Genomic DNA, 19,597 nt, shown 5'->3' with positions numbered 1-19,597 from the left:
TGCTGTTGTTTCCTTTCTAAAGTTACCTGAAGAAAAATGACACAATACTTCATTTTGCCTCATGTTTCTGCGTAAAGTTGACAGTGGCTTTATCTCTGTGGGTTTTCAGTGTAAATGACACGGTTCTAATGCACTGTGTCCATGTTCCTGCACAACAAGACACTAGGGAAATCACCACTAAGCAAGTGACAGTGTTCCAATTAGAGACGGGTGAGGTCCTCTCCCTCATTTCACATCTGCTTCAAATCCTTGGTCACCATCACTAATTTTTGTTCTGCTGCTTTTGCAGAGGAGATGGAGCTGGGACAAGCCTTATTCACCAAAATCCCAAGTCCCCAGAGGAACCACCTGACTGAAGGATAAAACAACCAACAACAGCAACAAAAATCTGACAAATAAAGAAAGAAGAGACTGTAAAGGAAATTCACATATTCCAAGGCAGCTGTGTTCCTCAGGAGTGATGCTTTAGTGCAGAATATGTGCATCTCCTAGACCAGTGTAAAAAGCAATTGAGAGACATCACTTGGGAGGAAAGAGACTTCTGCAGTGGAATGAAACAGTTGACAAAATCCCAACAGTTTTACAGATTCTTGAAGTCAATTTAAATAGCCCACAAAATGAGATTTTCCCACTGTGGGTTTCAGGAAAGTGGCGTGCTCTGGATAGTGTGCATGCTTGGAGTCCAGTTTTTAACTGCTAAAAGTGGCTATAGCTCCACTAACTCTCTGCAGCTAGACTGATTTTGACACAGCTTAAAAAATGCATGGGCTTATGCATTAAAGTGACCAGACTTGCAAATGGGCTAGATATTAAAAACAAATAATCCTTCAACTTCTACCTAACGGCTCCATCTTCTCCATTAAAGTCAGTTAAGCTTTCTCCTTCTCCTCCACAGTGCAGGAGAAGGCAGTCCCACCGTGTCCATTTCCAAAGTGCTCAACTCCCAGAGCTTGAGCCATGATACCTGCAGCTGGATTTTCTGAAACCCTCTGCTCCGAAGGAGTGACCAAGAGATCTGGTCACTTCCCTAGATGCCCATTTCAGTTTTCCCACATCTTTGTGGATTCTCTTCCTCCCTCCTTCTGCTGACCTCTCTCTCACTACCAGTTGCCTATGTGATTAATGGTTTCTTTAGTATTGCCTGTGTTTACCTCAGAGTCTCCTTCCCTATGACGCTCCCTTCAAAATGTGACTATCTGCAAGCCCCTTCTCTGAGTGCTCCCCACATCTATGAGACTGTAGGGCTTGCAGAAAGCTGTTACTTTCTCATGTCAGAAGTAGGACACTATGTCCTCCCTTGCCCGAAGTTCTTTCATAAGTGCCTTGGCAATATCTAGTAGAAATGGAGTAGACCCCTTCCCTCTCCCTGTGTATAAAGCTCTAGTATGAAACTGTTTTCTCATTTTTTAACCTGTTGTGTGCTGCTAGTAATGTGTCACATAGATATTACGTGTCATGACATCCTCCTCCTTACAGTTTCTTATCCAGCTCCCACATGATTCACTATGTTTGAGATAAGAACCTTCTCCTATGCAGTCCTACCATGTGCAACATCTTCCTCATCAGCTTCTCAGAGACCTCTGTCCTCTGGGTATTCCTGCTGTCATTTGCACCACATCTGAACAGATAACTGAACAGATAACAGATAACAGATATCCCTTCCTCATTATGTGACAGGGGAGACATTTGGGACCTTATTTACATCTTTCATCCTGTAACATTTTGTTATATATTTAATACTACGAAAGTCTTCTTTTGAAGAGAGTGTGTGTATGAAAAGACATAACATGCAATAAGGGTGGATGTCACTGCAAGCCTCTCCTCTGTGGTTTGATTCTCCTGATTGGGAGAGTCCCTGCAAGCATGTTTTAACTGAGGGGGATGAGGCAATATGTTTTCTCTGTTCTCAGTGCCACAAAGAGAAGGGAATATCCAATAAAATGAAGAGTTCAGTTTTCCAACAAACAAAAGGAGATGGCATTTTTTCCACAATGCCATTATACTATGTAACTAATTGGCATAGGAGAGTTTGGATACACAATTTGGATCAAAAGAGAATTAGAAAAATCCAGAATTGTCTGCTAATAACTTATAAAACAGTTAGATGTAGCTCACCTGAGCTGGGAGTGCCTAAACTCCTGATCCTTTGGAGCTGGAAGGTTTCCATGGAAAAGATCATGGTGTTTGCTCCAAAAGGAGAACCTTAAGTCCTCAATTCTTAGTGCTCTCCTACAAACACATGGGGAATTTCTTCCTCAACCCATAGTAGATAAAACTAGAGATCACAGGCTGAACGCGCTACAGAAGAGATTTTTAGCTCCTTTATGAAGGTGGGGACATCAAAGCTGTGGAATGGGCTGCCTGCGGTGGGTGTGAATTCCCCGGCATGGGGAGCCTTTCAGAAGAGGTTACCCACAAACCTCCATCAAATGTGACACAGGTATGGCTGATCTTGCCTTGGGGAAGAGGCAGGGATTAAATGACCTCTCAAGGTCCTTCCAGCCCTGTTTCTCCATGATTCTCCGCGACAGGATCCTGGACTTGATGGATCTTTGGCCTGACCTGCAGTGACAGTTCTTAGATGTGTCTGAACACATACATTGCATATATTTCCCTCCCGCTGCAGTCCCTGTAGACTGCTGCGATGGCATTCAGGGCTGAACAGCTCTTTAGCAAAGGGCAGGGCTGCTGCTAGGGACACTATGTGGGACCGAGATTTGCATTCTCAGCCAGTGTATGCTCTCAGGCAGTGCAGCTGGGGAAGCTGGGTGTACACCAGGAAAAAAAAAAGTCTATTAAAAATGCATGTTTTCTCTGCTCTGTGCAGCAAAGTCAGCGAGACATAGTTCAAGGAAATGTGGCAGCATATTTTCTAGTTTTGGGGGCTGTTTCTTCCCCTCTGGGCTGTTTTGAATGAGGAGGACAAGACGGGACAGTGTCTCCTACCCTTTTTTAATCTTCCCTCATTCTGCAATCTTGGGTGAGGGGAGGGGATGCTGCCTCCCTGGAGGCCCAAAGATGAGCTCAACTCATTTTTCTTCCCCATACATAGATAATGTCTAGCCTGCTGCTAATACTCTGCAAGAGTTTTGGCTTTCTGCCCATGGGAAAGTGCTGCCTGCACACACGTGGTTTTTCTGTTACCCCCCATAACAGTGTGTGTGTATCTGTGTGTGTGTTTACAGCAGGTTATTAACTGCTGTTTTCCTACCTACTAGTTTGTGTATTTGTGTTTGCAAGTAATGCAACAGGACTATATAATTATGTAAATTTGCACATGTCTATGAGAGTTGTGCAGTCTCTTATGGTTTTAGCCTAAATCTCATGACATTTGCTGACTTATTCCCCTTCCCTCCAAAACACCTGTTGTTGTAATAGGGGGCTCACAGAAGCATCTAAGCTTTTTATAATAAAATAAGAAAAGTACCTTTATAAGTATTATAAGATGCCAAGAAGAGTTTGAAACAGGTTTTGAAGCCTTTGCTCTTCCCTAGAAGGCAAAGCAAAATCTTAATTCTGCCTATTCTTTTATTTTTTTTTATTGGAATGGATTTTAAATCAAGCTCATATTTCTGGAAGCAAGTCTGACTCATACAAGGAGATAAACTGCAAAGGCCTGTGGTAGGCAGTACAAAGTGGTGGTGCATGCACAGCAGTGTGAGAACTAATGTACTGAAATGTGTCTTAGCATCTTTATATCTGTTCCTGCCTGCGCAAACCTTAAGCTGTTGCAAGTACATATGCATGAGGTTGGTGTGGATTACTGGTCTGCCCATGGGTACGTTCATTTTGATGAACATGTCCGTGCCCCTCTCTGGTTAACCTGTTCCCACATGAAGAGCAGACCCACGCCTTTGGCCTCTCTCTGTCTTGATCTTCACTGTGCTCATTGCCATGATTCTTCAGTGCCTTTATCTTGCTATTAACACATTACCTCTGCGAGTCTGAAGCAACTTGCATTGCCAGCTGAGGGTGGTGAAGAACCAAAGAAGCACATACAGGTGGAATAGGGACAGTGACATGCCTCACCACTGACTGCAAGCCTTAGCTCCATGGGAGTTAGCCGTGTTTCCATCCCCTAACAACCTAAGCAAAGTGCTGTAGGAAACCAACATACCTGTATATTTTATATCTGGTTGTAAATCCTTGACGATGTCTTTCCACAAAGGATAAGTAGCTCCGCGAGTGGTGGAAAGGCCCCCTGTCTGAAATAAGCCAATCAAATTCCTTGGAGACATGTTGGTTGGTAGCAGCTGGGTCCTGGTGGGAGGGCTGTACTAGTATATGGTCCCATATAAACAGGAGGTAGAGGAACTCAACAAGCCTCCAGTTCATGCTTTTCTGTCTGCCTTTTTCCTCTCATTCTTGCTCCATTCTGTGGAGTCCTGTTGAAACAGAGAGGGAAGAGGAAGAAGGAAAGAGACAGAGAGAGACAGAGAGATGGTGGGGGAGAGGGAGAGGGAGAGGAAGAGGGAGAGAAAGAGAGTTTTAAAATTGGAATTGCTTTGATCCTTTGACAAACTTCTCTCAGGGTGAAGAGAGACATGAAAAATCAAATTTTAAAAGCCTTCAGTCCGTCTATGTTAACATCTTAGAGTATTTGGCAGTGTTTTATTCATGCACCTAAGTGATACTTTTAACCTTATAAGCATATATCACATTTGAAATGACCAGGTCCTGGCCTGAGATATCCTCACCCCAGCTTGTCCATCATTTCCCTTGTGAAGTTCTTTGCAATGCCGCAAAGATGAGCGAGGGCTGGACTCAGAAAGTGGTCGCACCCTAGGCTACAATTACCCATTTATTGTCTCTTTAATGTCGTGCCAGAGAGACATGTCTTCTCCTTTCATGTCTCTCTGATGATCTGTCATCCATACTCCATGCAACCTGAGCAATCTATAAAGACCCAGCTTTTCCTTTAAAGCATTGCCCAAAAAAAAAAAAAAAAGAAAAGAAAAAGAAATAAAACAAAATAATTATCCAGCAAATGAGGACACATGGACAGACACATATGCACCCCTATGAAATCCTGCTGAACTTTGAAAGATAAAGATCACCCCAACCCACTTTTCTGCCTGGGTGTTTGGGACGTGTGCGTTTGGTGGGGAAGGGCAGGGTCTGCTGCTCTTTGGATTATGCTGGGACCTGGAGGCTCTTTTCAAGATCAAGGCTGCACAGGGTGATGCATTGAACATGCACATTCAGCAGTGGTAGATTTACTAGGGAGCTTAAGGGGATGCTTCACACCACCTGGTGCAGGGCAGAGTCCCCCGCGTGCGAGGGGCTGCCCTCTGCCCAGCCCCTCTGTCAAATCGTGGCTGCAGGCAGCCCCAGCATGAGCCAGTTTCTCTCCCCGATGTGTTTAATGTCTAAATAGACAAGACATATGATGAGTGGGAAGGGAAACAGAGGGGTGAAACGCCTTGCCAAAGGTTACACAACAAGCCATCTATACAACTGGAAGAGAGCCCTCGTCTCCTGACTCCCGTTTCCAGCGATGCAGCCATTAGATCATCCGCCTCCACAGTCACGCTGCTGGCGTGATGCCCCCTCTCCAAATGAAGCCTTGTGCTCCGTCGGTGGAAGGTGAGCTGCTTGATTAGCCGGCACCCTGCCTAACGTGCTGCTCTTCCCCTTCTGCTGCGCAGCAGCAAAGAGGCTGTAGCAGCCGCCCAGCTTGTATTCCCTATTAATCGGAGCTAAACATCTACACTGCACTTGCTGGGAGTTGTTGATGCTGCTCTGAAAGAGCCGTCTCCCCAAGCAGGACGTGTTCCTCCTCCTGCCCACCTCCTGTCCATCTGGCTGCCTCGCTGCGGTACGGAGGGATGTGCCCAGCCACGCAGAGGCATCTCGCGGCTGCATCTCCCACTCTGGGTGCACAGATCCAGACAAAACCTGTCTTCGGAGCAGCCAAAACCCACCTATTCCTGGAGAATATAGTATAGAGAGGCTGGAGCTAATCTTTAAAGCAGGAGAAATTAGACTATGCAGAACTCTGCTACAATGAGAGCTGGTTTCAGACTTATAGATCTCCACACAGCTCTTGTGGTCATCGGTCTAACTCCACCGTAGACCCTCTGAAAGACTGTAATTCCAGGGAGCAAAAGGGTCTCACTAGGAGTGTAGGAGAGGCCACACTGAGGTGTGCTGGAGGTGCCACGCACACCTGCAACACTGACTGCGCTTGGGTGGCGTGAGGGTATGGGATGCACCAGGGAGCACCAGCAACTGTGACCAACTCTTCTACTGCAGGAGGTTTCCCTGGGTGCATGGTGTAGTCCATAGCAGCGAGTGTGCACGTCTTCTGTGCAGGTGCACTGAACCCAGGAGCGCGACGGGGAGCCGGATCGCCGAGTGTGTGTTTGCGTAGGAGTCTGCACGTGTGCACAGCATGTGTCTGCAGAGCTGCACTGAGCTCCGCAGCGCTTGACAAAACGGAGTTGTGTAGGTCTGGTTAAAAAAGACAGTCAGCTGTTGCATTAAATGAAAAATGTAAGAAAAAAAGAAGTACGGGAAAAGCAAAGAATGTTGGCTTTTTCTGTTGGGCACATAAAAACTCCTTTCTAATTGCAAATAGAACTTTATTACTACTAAACTTAATAGCACTTGTAGCTCTTGCCTGAGGATGGTGTTACTGTTTTGGAGATATATTTATTATTAGCCGTCACCATTGACGCTTACTTCATGCGTGGCAATTTTCTGTGCTTCAGCCTTTTACCTGACAACAAGCATTGGTTCTACCCTATCTTACCAAAATGGGTCTTCAGGAGTTTCCTGCCTCAAAGCAAAGGGAATACAGTGTATTCCCAGTAGGCTATGATACAGCTCTGCTTGCACTTATTGCAGTCATGAATCTGAGCTGATCCTGATGTTCTCAGCTTCATCCCACCCTTGGCATTTCCAGATTGCAGTTCAGAAATTCTTTTCTCCTGGTCTTCTGCTTGGACTACTTCTCTTTCCCATTGCTCCTCACGTTTCTCCAGTGCTCTCCCTCCACTCTTAACAGCTGCAGAGTCAGCACATTTGTTGTCAAACGGGTATGCGGATTTGCTGCTGATAACGATCTGTTGTTCTGTACATGTTGCCCAAGCTCACTTAGTTGTCTGTTCATTAAACTCTTCCATAACCACTTCCTTCATCAGCCAATCTGGATCCGTTTTCCTTTAAACATTTTACTTTCTATTGAATTTCTATTGCAAAGAGAGAAAGGGAGAATTTACATACCAAGCTGGAGTGATAGCTCAGCTCCAGTTGCCAGTACAGTGCAAGTACTGAAATCATAGAAGAGCAAAATGAAATGGATTTCAGAGAAATCCCTGCTCTGTAATCTCACACGTGAGCATCACATTGGGGAAACTTCAGCTTAGAAAAAAAAAGGGGGGGGGGTGTATTCACTAATCTTCTCTCCTCTTTATCCTCCCTCCCTTTCCTTTTAGGTCGAGGTTAGAGTCAGGACAAATTGAGTTGTGATATCTCTTAATTAGAGGTTAAGACTGGAAAGAGCATTTCTTGAGATAACTGGAAGAAGGTCTGGAAACAGGCTGGAAGTATCAGTGCCGAGAACAGGGCATGGTGCCTGAGGCTATGGAGCACGGCACAACACAACTTGGGCTAGACAACTATCACAAAACCAAGTTTAATTTTTTAGTAGTATCTTTCCCCCTTCCCCATTCTTGTTTCTCCTGCAAAGATGTTGTTTCACATTAAATATTAATACATACCACAGGCCTGGTCCCGTGGAAGCCATAAAGCTTAGTAAAGTGGGATCATTTTGTTTCTAAGGCAATATTGTGAGGTCTAGTCAATCTAACTACTAACAAGTTGGAGTCTGAAATTAATTTGTTACTTGGCATTATGGAGCTCCACTGATGTAAGACGTGTTCTGGGGATTTTGCAAAGGGAACAAGGCAAAAAGGGGCAGAAAGGGAATGTCTCCATCTATGCAGCCTTTTGGTAGATGATCCAAGCCTAACTATAAACTGCATTCAGTACAAAAGCAATCTCTAGAGGACAGCTGAGGATGGGAGCATTACATACATTGGGTTTTGACTCAAGAATCCAAAAATTCTGAGCACTTCAAACCCTCTACAATCTGGGACTATGCCCTTTCCTGCTTTTTTGGTTTGCTTTATACTTGTTAGCTTGGAAATGCAATAGTATTTATATGTGACAGATCTGAACTGTGAACTTGCTGGAGAAGACATCTTTTGTGTTTACCACTTAGCAAAATGTAGCCCTGCTGCAATGTGACTCACTAGGCATTCCTGTCCTAAAAGCAATGAACACAAATCTCTCAAGGAATCAGAGAGCTTTGTTTATAACATGGCAGTTAAGAAGAAGTCAAGCTCCTTAGCCCGTTTCCACTTGGAAACATTGCTCAGTTATGCAGCAATGTAACTCCTCCTGGTTCATGCCAATAAACATGACCATGCGAGTGTCATCTCTGTTAATAAATGTGATTGGTGAGTGAGGCAGGACATAGGTGAGCATTAAGGGTAAATAAAAAGTGCAAGACGAAAATTTCAGAAGTGCTGGTTATTTGTCATGGTACAGTCACTTTCTAGCATTGTCCATCCTGAAGGTACATCCATCAAAGAAAATGTACATTTCTTTTGCAGTCCCTCTTAGTTTGTTCGGTAGTTTAATATGGCCATGTTCTAATCTGAATTCAGCCCGGAGCATTTAATGTTCCTTGTTTTATGAATCTTTCTTCAAGACTCTTGGAGGAAAAATAGGCAGGTACTTTCTGTAAAGTGCAAGCTGTATTTGAATGTACACTTAATTTCATTGTGATTGATATCTGTGTGTTAATTATATTCTATTTTGGGCAATACCTTTGCTGTCACAAGGCAGTGCCTTTTATCCAAGGAGTTCAAATTGAATTAGAGACATTAATTAAAGCTCTCAGCATTCTAGTAAGGCAGGCAAGTGCTGTTATTCCTGTTGTTTCTTGAAATAAGAAGAATGAAATTAAGTTGGGTCTCTACTTAGCCACTTAAAAGGTAATTTCTATACAGTGGGCTAGCTCAGAATGATAGATCTTGCACAAAACGATACTGTCAGATCTGTTTCACATCGGCAAAGCTGCATAGCCAAACGGGAAGGCAGAACGCAGGAGCTCTGACTCCATTTCTTGCTTTAAGCTGTACACTTTTTCTCTGCCTCCTGGAATTTTAAACCTTTCATCTAACCTATATACCTTTCATTTACCCCTTCTGTTAGATTCAAATTGATCTTGCACACATCCCTTCTGTTTTCTCGGGCTCGTTGTTGTAAACTATTTCCGTCAGAAATACAGACTCAGGAAAAAGAAATTACTGAATGCATTATTTGCAGTAAAGAAATAAGACCCCTATCTCTTTAAGCTTCATGCACCAATAATTCTTTCTTGTGTCCCACATTTGGTTCTTGGCAGGTTGAGAGAGGTTTCTGCCTGCTGCCATTTAGCAGAGGGAAGGGGCTAACAATTGCTATTTGTATCTGAAACACTTCTGTTCTGCAGCAACTTCACACTGCTTTAGGATGCTGATAAATGAGTAAAAGAGTGAAATGTCAGGGGAGAGATGAAACAGCTTATGTTAGTTTAGAGCTCGACCCTGCAAAGTGACAAATGTCTGACCTCATTTCAGCAAGCAACTTAAGTTTATGCTTAATTTTAAGCATGGGAGATATTCTCTTAAGATTTTGCTCAGCTACACTTTTGCTTTAAGTTAACTGTGCCTTTGCATTCCTGCCAGGCAGATAATTACTGTTTTACACTTTAAGTTACTGGGTGCAACTAGACTGGCATCATTTATGCTCTGAACATAATTCTGGGATGGCGCATGGAGGTGCTGGATGCAGATCTTGCCTGTGAAGCAATTTTGGATGTCTGCTGGAAATGCTGGCCAGTGAGACAGACAAACTGGGGGGCATTTACATGTGTATGCTGGAGCCAGGGGAAAATGGGAAGAATGAATGGAAAGGGATGGGGAAGGTAAACCAGCTGAGTCTGTCAGAATTCACTGAGTCATGATAAGTTCTGGGGGTAAACTCAGCCTCTAGAAATGCAGAATTTGGCCATTTCTACCCTAGATCAAACTACAGAGGCTCATGTCTAATTGGAGTGAGAGATGGAACAGCAATCCAGCACTTGCTCTGACTTTCTGGATGACTTTGGCATGCAACATCATAAAGTCCCAAATGACTGCAGAGCTCCCTCGCTATGGAGGTGGGAGTTCTTCATTTCAGGAAGCAGTGTGCGAATCCCTCTCCAAACTTCAGCAATTCTGCTCTGTTCAGTGTCCAGATTTCCACCTTTTCTTTATCTATTTTAATATGAAATATGCATGAGCAGTTAAATTTAAGGGACGTTCATCAACTGAAACAATGTAGGGATGAGGGGAGATGAGAAATGCCTCTTTGAAAATACCAACACAGTCCTGCATTCACATAAGTTTTGCCTAATTTTTCAGGCTGAAAAAAAAAAAAGCAATGTTTTGGTTTTGAGAGCACCAAGGAGAAATATTTCCAAATTTCCATTTGAAATTACTTGGAGGTTTGTGGGGTTTTTTCTCTTTTTTTCCACCTTTTTTTTTTTTCTTTTGAATGGTCCTTCCAGCCTCTTAAAAAAAGAACAGTGATAAAAATATTTCTTTTGACCCCAAGTGACTTTGAGAAAGAAAAAGGTTTTCCTTTTCAGCTAGTCAACACTTTGCTTACAACTTGTCAGAATATTCAGTGAACCAAAAGTGCCCTACGAATCCTTCGTTATTAATGCAGTTCAACCAGCAGCCTAAAGGGAGCCGATTTTGTGCAGGAATTCTAATTACTCCCTGCCTATAGTGAGGCTAGAATCACATTGGTAACAATCAGGTACCTGATTTCAGCTCATTTGTCCCTGCACTACAGCTAATTATAAACCACCGGTGTCATTACAGTGAGGATCAGAGGCAGAAGCTCAAAAGCCAAGAGCTGTGGCAGGCAAGCAACTTCTACTAAGTCACATCATCAGGTGCTGTTGGACTGTGTTAGCAGATGGGATAAAATGCTATTAGTCCCTGTTATAAATCTGACCCTGATCTTTACTGGCCAAGATGCTAAGACCATTGGTCAGAATTCCAGGTTCAGGTCCAGGTTAGAAAAGGGATTCAGTGCTCAGTATATCTGAAACCAAATCAGTAGGATCTCCTCTCTGTGCAATCAGACGTGTGATGAAGAGCCACATTCTCAACATTGTCCTGCTAAATCTGGGTTCGAGTGGTACCGTGCTAGGTGCTGTGCAAACAGAAACCAAAAAGACTGCCCATGCCCCCAAAAGCTTACAATCTAATTAGAAGACCAAGGACACCAGATGGCCGGGGACAGATGGGGGAATGCAAGGGAACAGTGAGATAATACCGCTCAGCGGGCTGAGCAGTGGTGTCAGCACACCAGCAGCCCTACTTTGGCAAGATTTTCATAGCTATTGTCATAAATGGGAGTTATAAATAGGGAGGTTGGATAATGAGATAGCTTTGTAGATGTTTGTGAGGAAGTCCTCTCATTTGTGAAGTGGCAGAGATAGAATGAATATAGATGATAATAATAATGATAAATTGCACTTTTCTGAACTGCTTATAAAAAAAATGGTGGGTGGCGAGCACTGATTTCTATTAAACACTGCCCTGAACTTGAAATTATTCCTACTCTTATTAAATTATTGTCCTAGCTAGACCACATGGCCATAATTTCATTCTAAGTTACACCAAAATGCAGCTGTCTTCTGCCTTCTTCAGTATTCATACATCTCATATCAAACTCCAGTAATCTCATAAGTGCTAATAGGTTTTTATCCTTGCAGTAGCTCTAGGAGATCAGGAAATGCTGTTTTTCCTATTTTGCAGAATGGAAATTGAGAGACAGGGTATATTAATGGCTTGTCCCAGATCATTTTATAACTGCTCCAGGAATTCAACCCAAATCACTTAAGTCGCAGTACAGCACTACATCTCCTTGCAATATCCTTCCTACGCACCTTCACGCTACCATTCCGGAATCAGCTAAGACTTGCCACAGAGCTGCCTAGAATTTTTTTGGATTGCTCATTTTTATGTCAGAAAAATGCCAATTCATCAGAGGCAAAACACTTTGTAGAATTTTGTTGATTTAGGGGGGAAGGGAAAAAAAAGAGCATTTTGATAAAGTCAGCTTTTCTTTGGAACAGAATGTGTTGAGTTTTCTGTTTGGAAAGGATTGGTTGAAGATTTTGTTTTTCATTGAATGTTGAGCAATATACATTGAAACCCAAAATGAAGTGTTTTCTTAAACAGTACGCTTTGAGTGAGCCAAAATTCTTATTGTAATTTATGCATAGAAGGAAATGCCCAAATTAATTTTATCCTTTTTTTTTGTATTATGGAATGAGATTTCATCTAAACACCTGCCCTACATAATACACACAAACAAAAATACTTACTATTCTCTCTATTTTTATGATAAAATTCCAAAAGAGGGTAATTGGACACCTGAGCTTAAAGAGCAGGTCGGAGTCCAGAAGCCCTGCTTCTTGCTTTCATGCCTACCCCACTTTGTGTGCCAGTCTTTCCAATCTAATATATTCCATTGCAACCATTTTTGGACTGGTAAGCAGAGGGCTCAAAAGAAAAATCAATACCAAAACTGCCCTGAAGTGCAATAGTGTGGTGTTCAATCCAAAAGGTCAACTGTTATCCCAAACCAGACATTCTGTGCAATATTATTTTAGTTCTGAAGTTCATTCCTGAGCAGGGCACTTCACACCATGTACACACAGAGTGGGCCCTGCTCCAAGGGGTTCAGGAAAACCAACCCTTTTTGTATGCTAAGAAGCTGTACTTACCTAATGGTCCTTGCAAATTGTGTATCTTCCTACTTTTTTTGCCCCTCAGAAAGGAACTTAGTTCTTCTCATCTTTTGTGTTTTGCATCCCTGGCTGGAGCTGCACAGGGGGTTAAAATCCCCAGGCCATGGCTTCTCCTGGTCCTGCTCCTGCTGCTCCTGTAATGACATTCCTGCATGCCACGACGCAAAGGACCATTTAACTTCCTACTGGCACCAGAATCTGCCACCTTTCACACTGGATGAAGCCAAAAGAACCAGGGCACAGCTCAAGAGGGGAGCAAAATAGACTCAGAGTTGCTGTTGGCTGGAAATTCTCATCGAAGACATCTACTGTCACATCAAGCTACTAAAGACTTACTCTGGCCATAAGATCTCATGAATCTTGACTCAGAGGCTCCTGCAGACACTACCTAGACCCTGGGCAAAACTCCTAGCAGATGGTGCCAGAGGCAAGTTCAGATGTCCAGAGAGGAGCAGAGCCACGACTAGAGCCAGCGTTGGGAAGACGAGTTGCTAATGTGGGCTTAATACACCTGGTCCTGAAAGAGGAATGTGGCCTGGTGCCGTACGGTTGTTATATGAATCACCCACAGAGACAGAGCTGCTGATTTAAGCATTCAGAAATGCATGCTCTTTAGCATGCAGGCCACTGATCTGAGGCTGAAAAGCCTCAGATTCAGCTCTACATACTGCCCTGTCACCCTATAGAGAGGCTTTTATAGGCATATATAGGAACTTAATACATAAGAAATTAAATTCAGGCTAGAAATGTGAGCTACAAATGTGTAATAGCCACAGATAGCACCAGTTTACTGGCAGTTTCTGGAATAGAAAACCAGGTATCTTGAGTGCTGATCTCCTGCTCTGGCTGCACATCTACAGCTCAGCAGCCAATAGGTTCTGCTGGAAGGGCTATTGAAGGCAATGGGGCTTGGGTTGGATCTCATTGCAAAAAGATAATCAAATATCACATTAACTCTTAATTCAGAACAGCATATTAAATTAGAAGCTCAAGTTAACCTGAACTGCATTTATATAATGAGTAGATTTAAAATCTGTGTATCATGAAGGTGGGAGGATTTCTAACCAAAGCTGTTGCTATCAGCTTTGAATCCTAGAGCCAAGCTACCCGCAGTGCCGCATTTCAGCCTGTGCACTAAGCCCAAAGTTTGGGATTTCCACAGAGAGGGAAGGCTGTGTGTTGAATAAAGCCATCTTATTATTAATCTGTCACACGCAGAAGGGTTGTTACTAGCTAGGCCCCAACCAATGCCAAGAAATGAAAAATCCCAGAGGATACCGTGGGTCTGCATTGGCACCTGACCACCACACATGTTCTGTTTTTCATCAGTGAACCAATCCTGCAAAACAGACTCACTACAAACGGAGAGAACACTATCCTCACCAAGATTAGACACCAAAACCACTCAGGTCTGGACATCTCAGACATTAAGGCATCCTGGTACCTAAGTTTAAGGCCATCTCTAGCCCTGAGTTTTATTTATTCTCTTCTTGGAGACTGTTCTGTTCTATGCTAAATCCATCTTCTGACCACCTGGAGTGTTGGAGAGTCTTGGCTGTGATACTTGTCTGCTGAGATAGACTGTAAGCAGAGCTGGTCAAAAATCTTGACAGAAGAGGTTTCTGCAGGAAAACGCAGTTCTCTTGAAATCGAAACATCACATGGGAACATGTCAATTTTGACAAACAATTTTTATGTTTAACCTGTCAAAACAAATCATTTTGATTTTCTCTCTTCATTTCAGTTATAATGAAATGTTTCATTTGGAGGAGATAAACACATTCTTTTTCTGTTGTTTCAATTAATTTGTTTTGACATTTTTACATATTCTGTATTGTGTTGATATATGTTTAATATTTTTAAATTATATTCCACATATAATATTTCACAGAGTTTTACTTATTGTAGATTATATTAAATATTTGCAAGGACATTTTTGTGTTAGCACTGTGGAAACAAAAGATATTGCTGGTCCCAAATTACTATTAATTTTGATTTTTTAGGCCATGAGAGCCTTGCAGAAGGAGAGTTCTGATTCAGAATGGAGCTAAAAAAATATCTCCACACAAATAGAGTAAATCAAACAGTGAGAATTTCCTGAGGAAATAGCAAGTCCATTTTCTAAGCAACTCTGCCTGTCAGCTTGATGACTGCATAGCACAGCTTCCGTCCCCTCTATACATCAGAAAATCAAGTCACTGCTTCCTAAAAAAAAAAAAAAAAAAAAAAAAAAAAAAAAAAAAAAAGCTAAAAGAGGAAAAAATGCAGATTTTTCCCAGGGTGAAATTTGTGTGTAATGTTTTCATGAGCATCAGGGATTTAAAAGTCTGAACATCATTGACCTCCTGGTGCTTTTGCTTTTCAAATCCCTTACGCGCTTTTGAAAGATACATTTCACTTCTTCTTTGCAAGACTACCTGGTCTCTCTCAGTCTTTTTTTTAACCCACGTTTTTACTTCTGTGCATGTAGGAGAGGGGAATTGCTACCAGTGAATTTGCACCGAGTTTGTGTAGGTGCTGGTGAAAGTGGGTTGAAGAAAAGGGCAAGCCGAGCGGCAAGAGGGAAGGAGAGAACTGCAGCCGTAATGAGGCAACTTATTGATTCTTCATTTCATGGATGAAAATGTCCCCAACGGCTCCTGCGCATTCACTGCAGTTCAATAAGAGATTGAGGGCAGCGGGTCTCGGTACTGAGATTTGCGCTCTACAGTGCTGCCAGCACCCCCTTGCATGGCTGAATAGCAAGAGGACAGGCAGTCCATTTGAAACACAGGCACTGAGGACGATGTATACGGAGACAGGGTGCTAATAAGAGGCGAAGGCAGTGGGGATGGAGTAGGAGGCAGAGAAGAGGTAAAGAAGATGCGGAGCTTCGTTATGGCCAGAGCTGGACCGACTCGGGCTGAGAAACCTCTGGGGCAGAAAAGACGAGGGGCAGATTGGTATTGCTGCATGAAGCAGAAGAGATGTGGTTCCTATAATTACCTTTTCTTCGCTTTTCCTCTTTTTCCTCCAAATACAAGAAACTTTAGGAAGGCAGTGAAGGCTCCTTCACACCATCACAGCGTCCCTCAGCAAAAGGGGTTACTCCTCGCCTGGCCAAGTGGGCTTAACAGTGGTGAGCACAGTGGTTAGTGTTTCATGAAATGTGGGGAAAAGGGGGAAACATCCTGATGTTTTGAAATGCATTTAAGAGAGTAAGGTCTTTCCTCACTGCTTTCCCTGTTACAGGGATCCGCTTACCACCAGTCGCTCCAACCTGGGATCTGTATTCCCTGCACAGCTGCTCCAGTGCACCTTTGCATGCAGATCCACCTGGTTGATCTACCATTGCTCCAGATGCTCTGTCACTACCAATTACAGCCTTTTGCTAATAGGGAGCACTCCTGTAGTCTGAGGCTTCCATTAAAGGCTGATGTTTCTACCTCCCTGTCCTCTGTATAAATCCATCCTAATGTCCTGATGACATTTCTATATGCTTGGCCTCATCTCTGGGGCAGGAAAGGAACAAAGTCCTCCAATTTTTATCTCTGTGTCAGACAAAAATGAAACAAGTTGGAGGGAGAAAATGAAGTCTAAGGATAATAAAGTCTGAAAGTTGGGAATTATTAACTTGAAGGTCGGTCTTACTGCCTGTCATCCGCATGTTGATAATATTGTAGCCCGTGCTGCTCTGACAGCAACAGCACAACTGAGCACTGAGTTACCCCCTGCAAAAATCCTCAAGGGAAATGCTTCCTTGCCCCAAGCCACAGTGTGGACTCTCCTTGGAAAGGAAGAATGCTCCTGCAGGGAGAGATTGCCCATCCATGCCAGACACTGCAAATCATTAGCCTTTCATTGCCAGAGGATTTGAAGGCTGCTGACAGATCGAAAAGAATTGGCATGGACACTTGACCTTTCTCCATTGCCAGGAGGAAATCATTGACCAGGAAGAATAGCACATGCTCAGCCCAGCTCTACAAGGGGAGGGAAGAGGCTCTAGAAGACTTAGGAGCTATTTGTATCACAAACGTTACTGCTTCAGCACACCCTATCCAGCTGGCTAGAACTGCTGTCACTTTTGGGCATGCTGAAGGGGTCACTTATAGTTTGACATGTGCCAGGTGCCATCATGACTGCACTTGCACTAAAAAGGGGAGGGAAAGTGAGGACCCTCGAGAAGGCACTCTCATAGATGCTGAAATAGTCACACCTTGACAGGCTGAGGAGACGATATGTTAAACTGCAGGGTAAAGTTTCATTGGTGCAGTGCCCCACCAAAGGCAAGAGCTGTCCCCTCCACCAGGATTCACCTGCTGTCTTCTGCTATATTTTACCCATAACTTGTCAGACCCCACATGCCCTGGTAGCCTCCTGCAGTGACCCTGTCTAAAAGTGATATAGAGTAGATTCTCATTACGTTGTTTCTTCATTTTCCTGACTCTCAGAAAGTCCCTGTGCAATCAACTGACCAAATCTGAATCTGAAAAACACCTCCATCAGTGGTCATGATTAATTAATTTTGCTTCAACATTCCCCAGGGTATATACAGCTAGTCAGAACTGCTGGAGAACGAGACACTGCTGTGGTAAAGGAATAAACAGACTTTTCTCAACTGCTGCCATGGAATTAGATGAAAATAATTTTCTGGGAGTGATGAATTGAATGCAGAACAGGAATATGGCTACCTGCATTACCTCTTTGAAGTAAAATGGGTTTGGAAGGTCTTTCTAAAGAAAGATGGATATCTAGACTCTACCGTGCTGATGAAGACAGGCTGAAGTTATCTATCATGTCTAATGTGGTTGTTTACAAAGAGATCCAACTATTCGTATTCATATTACTCTTGGTATAATATTATTGGAACAAAGCAGCTCAAGAAAGCTTGCTCCTAATTTACATTCCATTTTTTTCCCTCCTCCTGCCTGGACTCCAGACTAGATAACATGTTTGTTCCCACAGCATGAACACAGTTTTCCCCTCATCAGCTCTCATGTGTTTACTCTGCCATCATGTGTATTCCTCCAAGGAGGTATAAATACCAGCCCAGAGTATGGATTCTTCAGTCTCTCCTCCTATTTGACCCTAAAATGACTCTCCTCCCTAAATCCATACACTCCATCCAGATCTGTCCATTAACTGCACAAGAGAGGCTCCAGAGACAAAAACTCTTCAGTTATTTTTCACTTCTTCAGTTATTCTGAAGAACTTCAGTAAGTCGGCAGGAGCTCCACAGCTTCTTGGATGCAGGTACCAACACTTTGCTGTGAGTTGTACCAAGCAGATGGCATCTAATTTCTACCAGCATGCAATGCCCAGTGTGCAGGGAGCACCCATACCCTCCGTCAGATTGAATATGCCTATTTGCATCTAACACTACTCAAACACTGGATGAGGTCTCCATGATGATATCCAGATGAATCAAGTATTAGATGACCAGGTTTGAGGTCCTGTGATGACAAATAGGGCAAATCTACTGGTTCCTCTCTGCCCATGTGCCTCCCTATCCTATAAGCCTTTCCTCTCCTTTTGGCTACTGACCCAAGGATACAATTTGCCAGATCTCAGGTCATCCTTATATTGCCCTCTTTAGACATTCAGTTGAGCTCTATGCTCCCATTGCAGTAAGGGCTTCAAAGTATACAGCCAGGAGCTCCATTTTGCTACACCTGGAATCAGAAATAACTTCTGATCCTCCCATTCCTCCCCTCTTTGCTACTCTTCTGCTTCATCCACCTTGCTCCTTCTCCATCCATCACAGCAGGCACAGTCAAGACACATTATTAACACTTGCCACTTCACTAGCAAACTTGTACAGAGGGAGCAGAGGAGGAGAGGAGAGCACAGAAAAATGGAGAATGAGGAAAGTACAATTAAAGGAAGAGTAACAAAGAACTGAAGGTGTGAATGAGAAAGTGCACAAGAGGAAAAAACATGAGAAAAAATTAACAGCTGAGAAAGGGATTTATAACTCACCTGAAGTCTACTGAGAGAGCAGAATGGAAATCAAGAGTGTAAGCTTCTATACATTATTACTGAATTACTCTACAATTTCAACCAAATCTCTTTGTTTTCTGCTTTTATCTCCTACTGCACTGAGTTATGTGGGGTATGAAATTTCTTAACTCTGTGTAACATAAGGAAAACTGCAATCATAGGCACTGAAGTTGTGCAACATTATTTTTAACATGTACTAAAATTAGCTACACAAAAAGTATTTGAGGATCAACCAAAAACGTTTAGTAATTCAGAATGAGTCCAAGAAATAGGTAATATCAAAAAACAGAATAGAAAAAAAAATAAAGGGCCAGAGTACATAATTGCATCATATCCAAAATCATGTGCTATATATTGAAATGTTTACAAAAAAAATGGATCTAAATACAAATGTTAAAAAGTCAAAATAATCCAATTATGAAACAAAGCATTTTATTTCTACAAATATTTAAGCTTTGACATGACATTGCATTTTCCTTTCCTCCCATCTTTTCCCCCTGAAAACATTTTTTTTTTCCTTTCCTTTGCTTTGTTCAGAATAAAACTGAAGAAAATTCATTATTCACCCATCTCTACTAGGAATTAAAGTAGCTGCTTATCAGGTCTTCATAACAGCATGAAGGATCTCAGCATGGCTGAGTTTCCATGACTTTCCTGAGCGGTTGACTTTCACAAACTTTCCCCCTTTCCAGTCTAAACCTGTACTCAGCGGTGAACTTAAGGTAAAATAATTAAACTTAGAGAAAAATATGC

At 42.8% G+C, this 19,597-nt stretch overlaps 1 protein-coding gene across 1 annotated transcript in view; it reads right to left on the bottom strand.

Moving 5' to 3' along the window:
• The window catches only part of BRINP1 (BMP/retinoic acid inducible neural specific 1), an 84,853-nt gene that overhangs the window by 52,667 nt on the left and 12,589 nt on the right, over positions 1–19,597 (bottom strand). Inside the window, exon 2 of the mRNA XM_088527957.1 lies at positions 4,118–4,385. Coding sequence (XP_088384083.1) covers positions 4,118–4,335 — 218 coding nt within the window. The 5' untranslated portion in view covers positions 4,336–4,385. The remainder of the gene's footprint in view (positions 1–4,117; positions 4,386–19,597) is intronic.

Source organism: Tinamus guttatus, unplaced genomic scaffold, assembly GCF_059628265.1.
Source record: "Tinamus guttatus ecotype Peru unplaced genomic scaffold, ASM5962826v1 Tinamus_guttatus_pri_ptg000297l, whole genome shotgun sequence".
Classification (NCBI taxonomy): Eukaryota; Metazoa; Chordata; class Aves; order Tinamiformes; family Tinamidae; genus Tinamus; species Tinamus guttatus.
The sequence above is the reverse complement of the archived record's forward strand: the minus strand, read 5'-3'. Positions and strand labels throughout refer to the sequence as shown.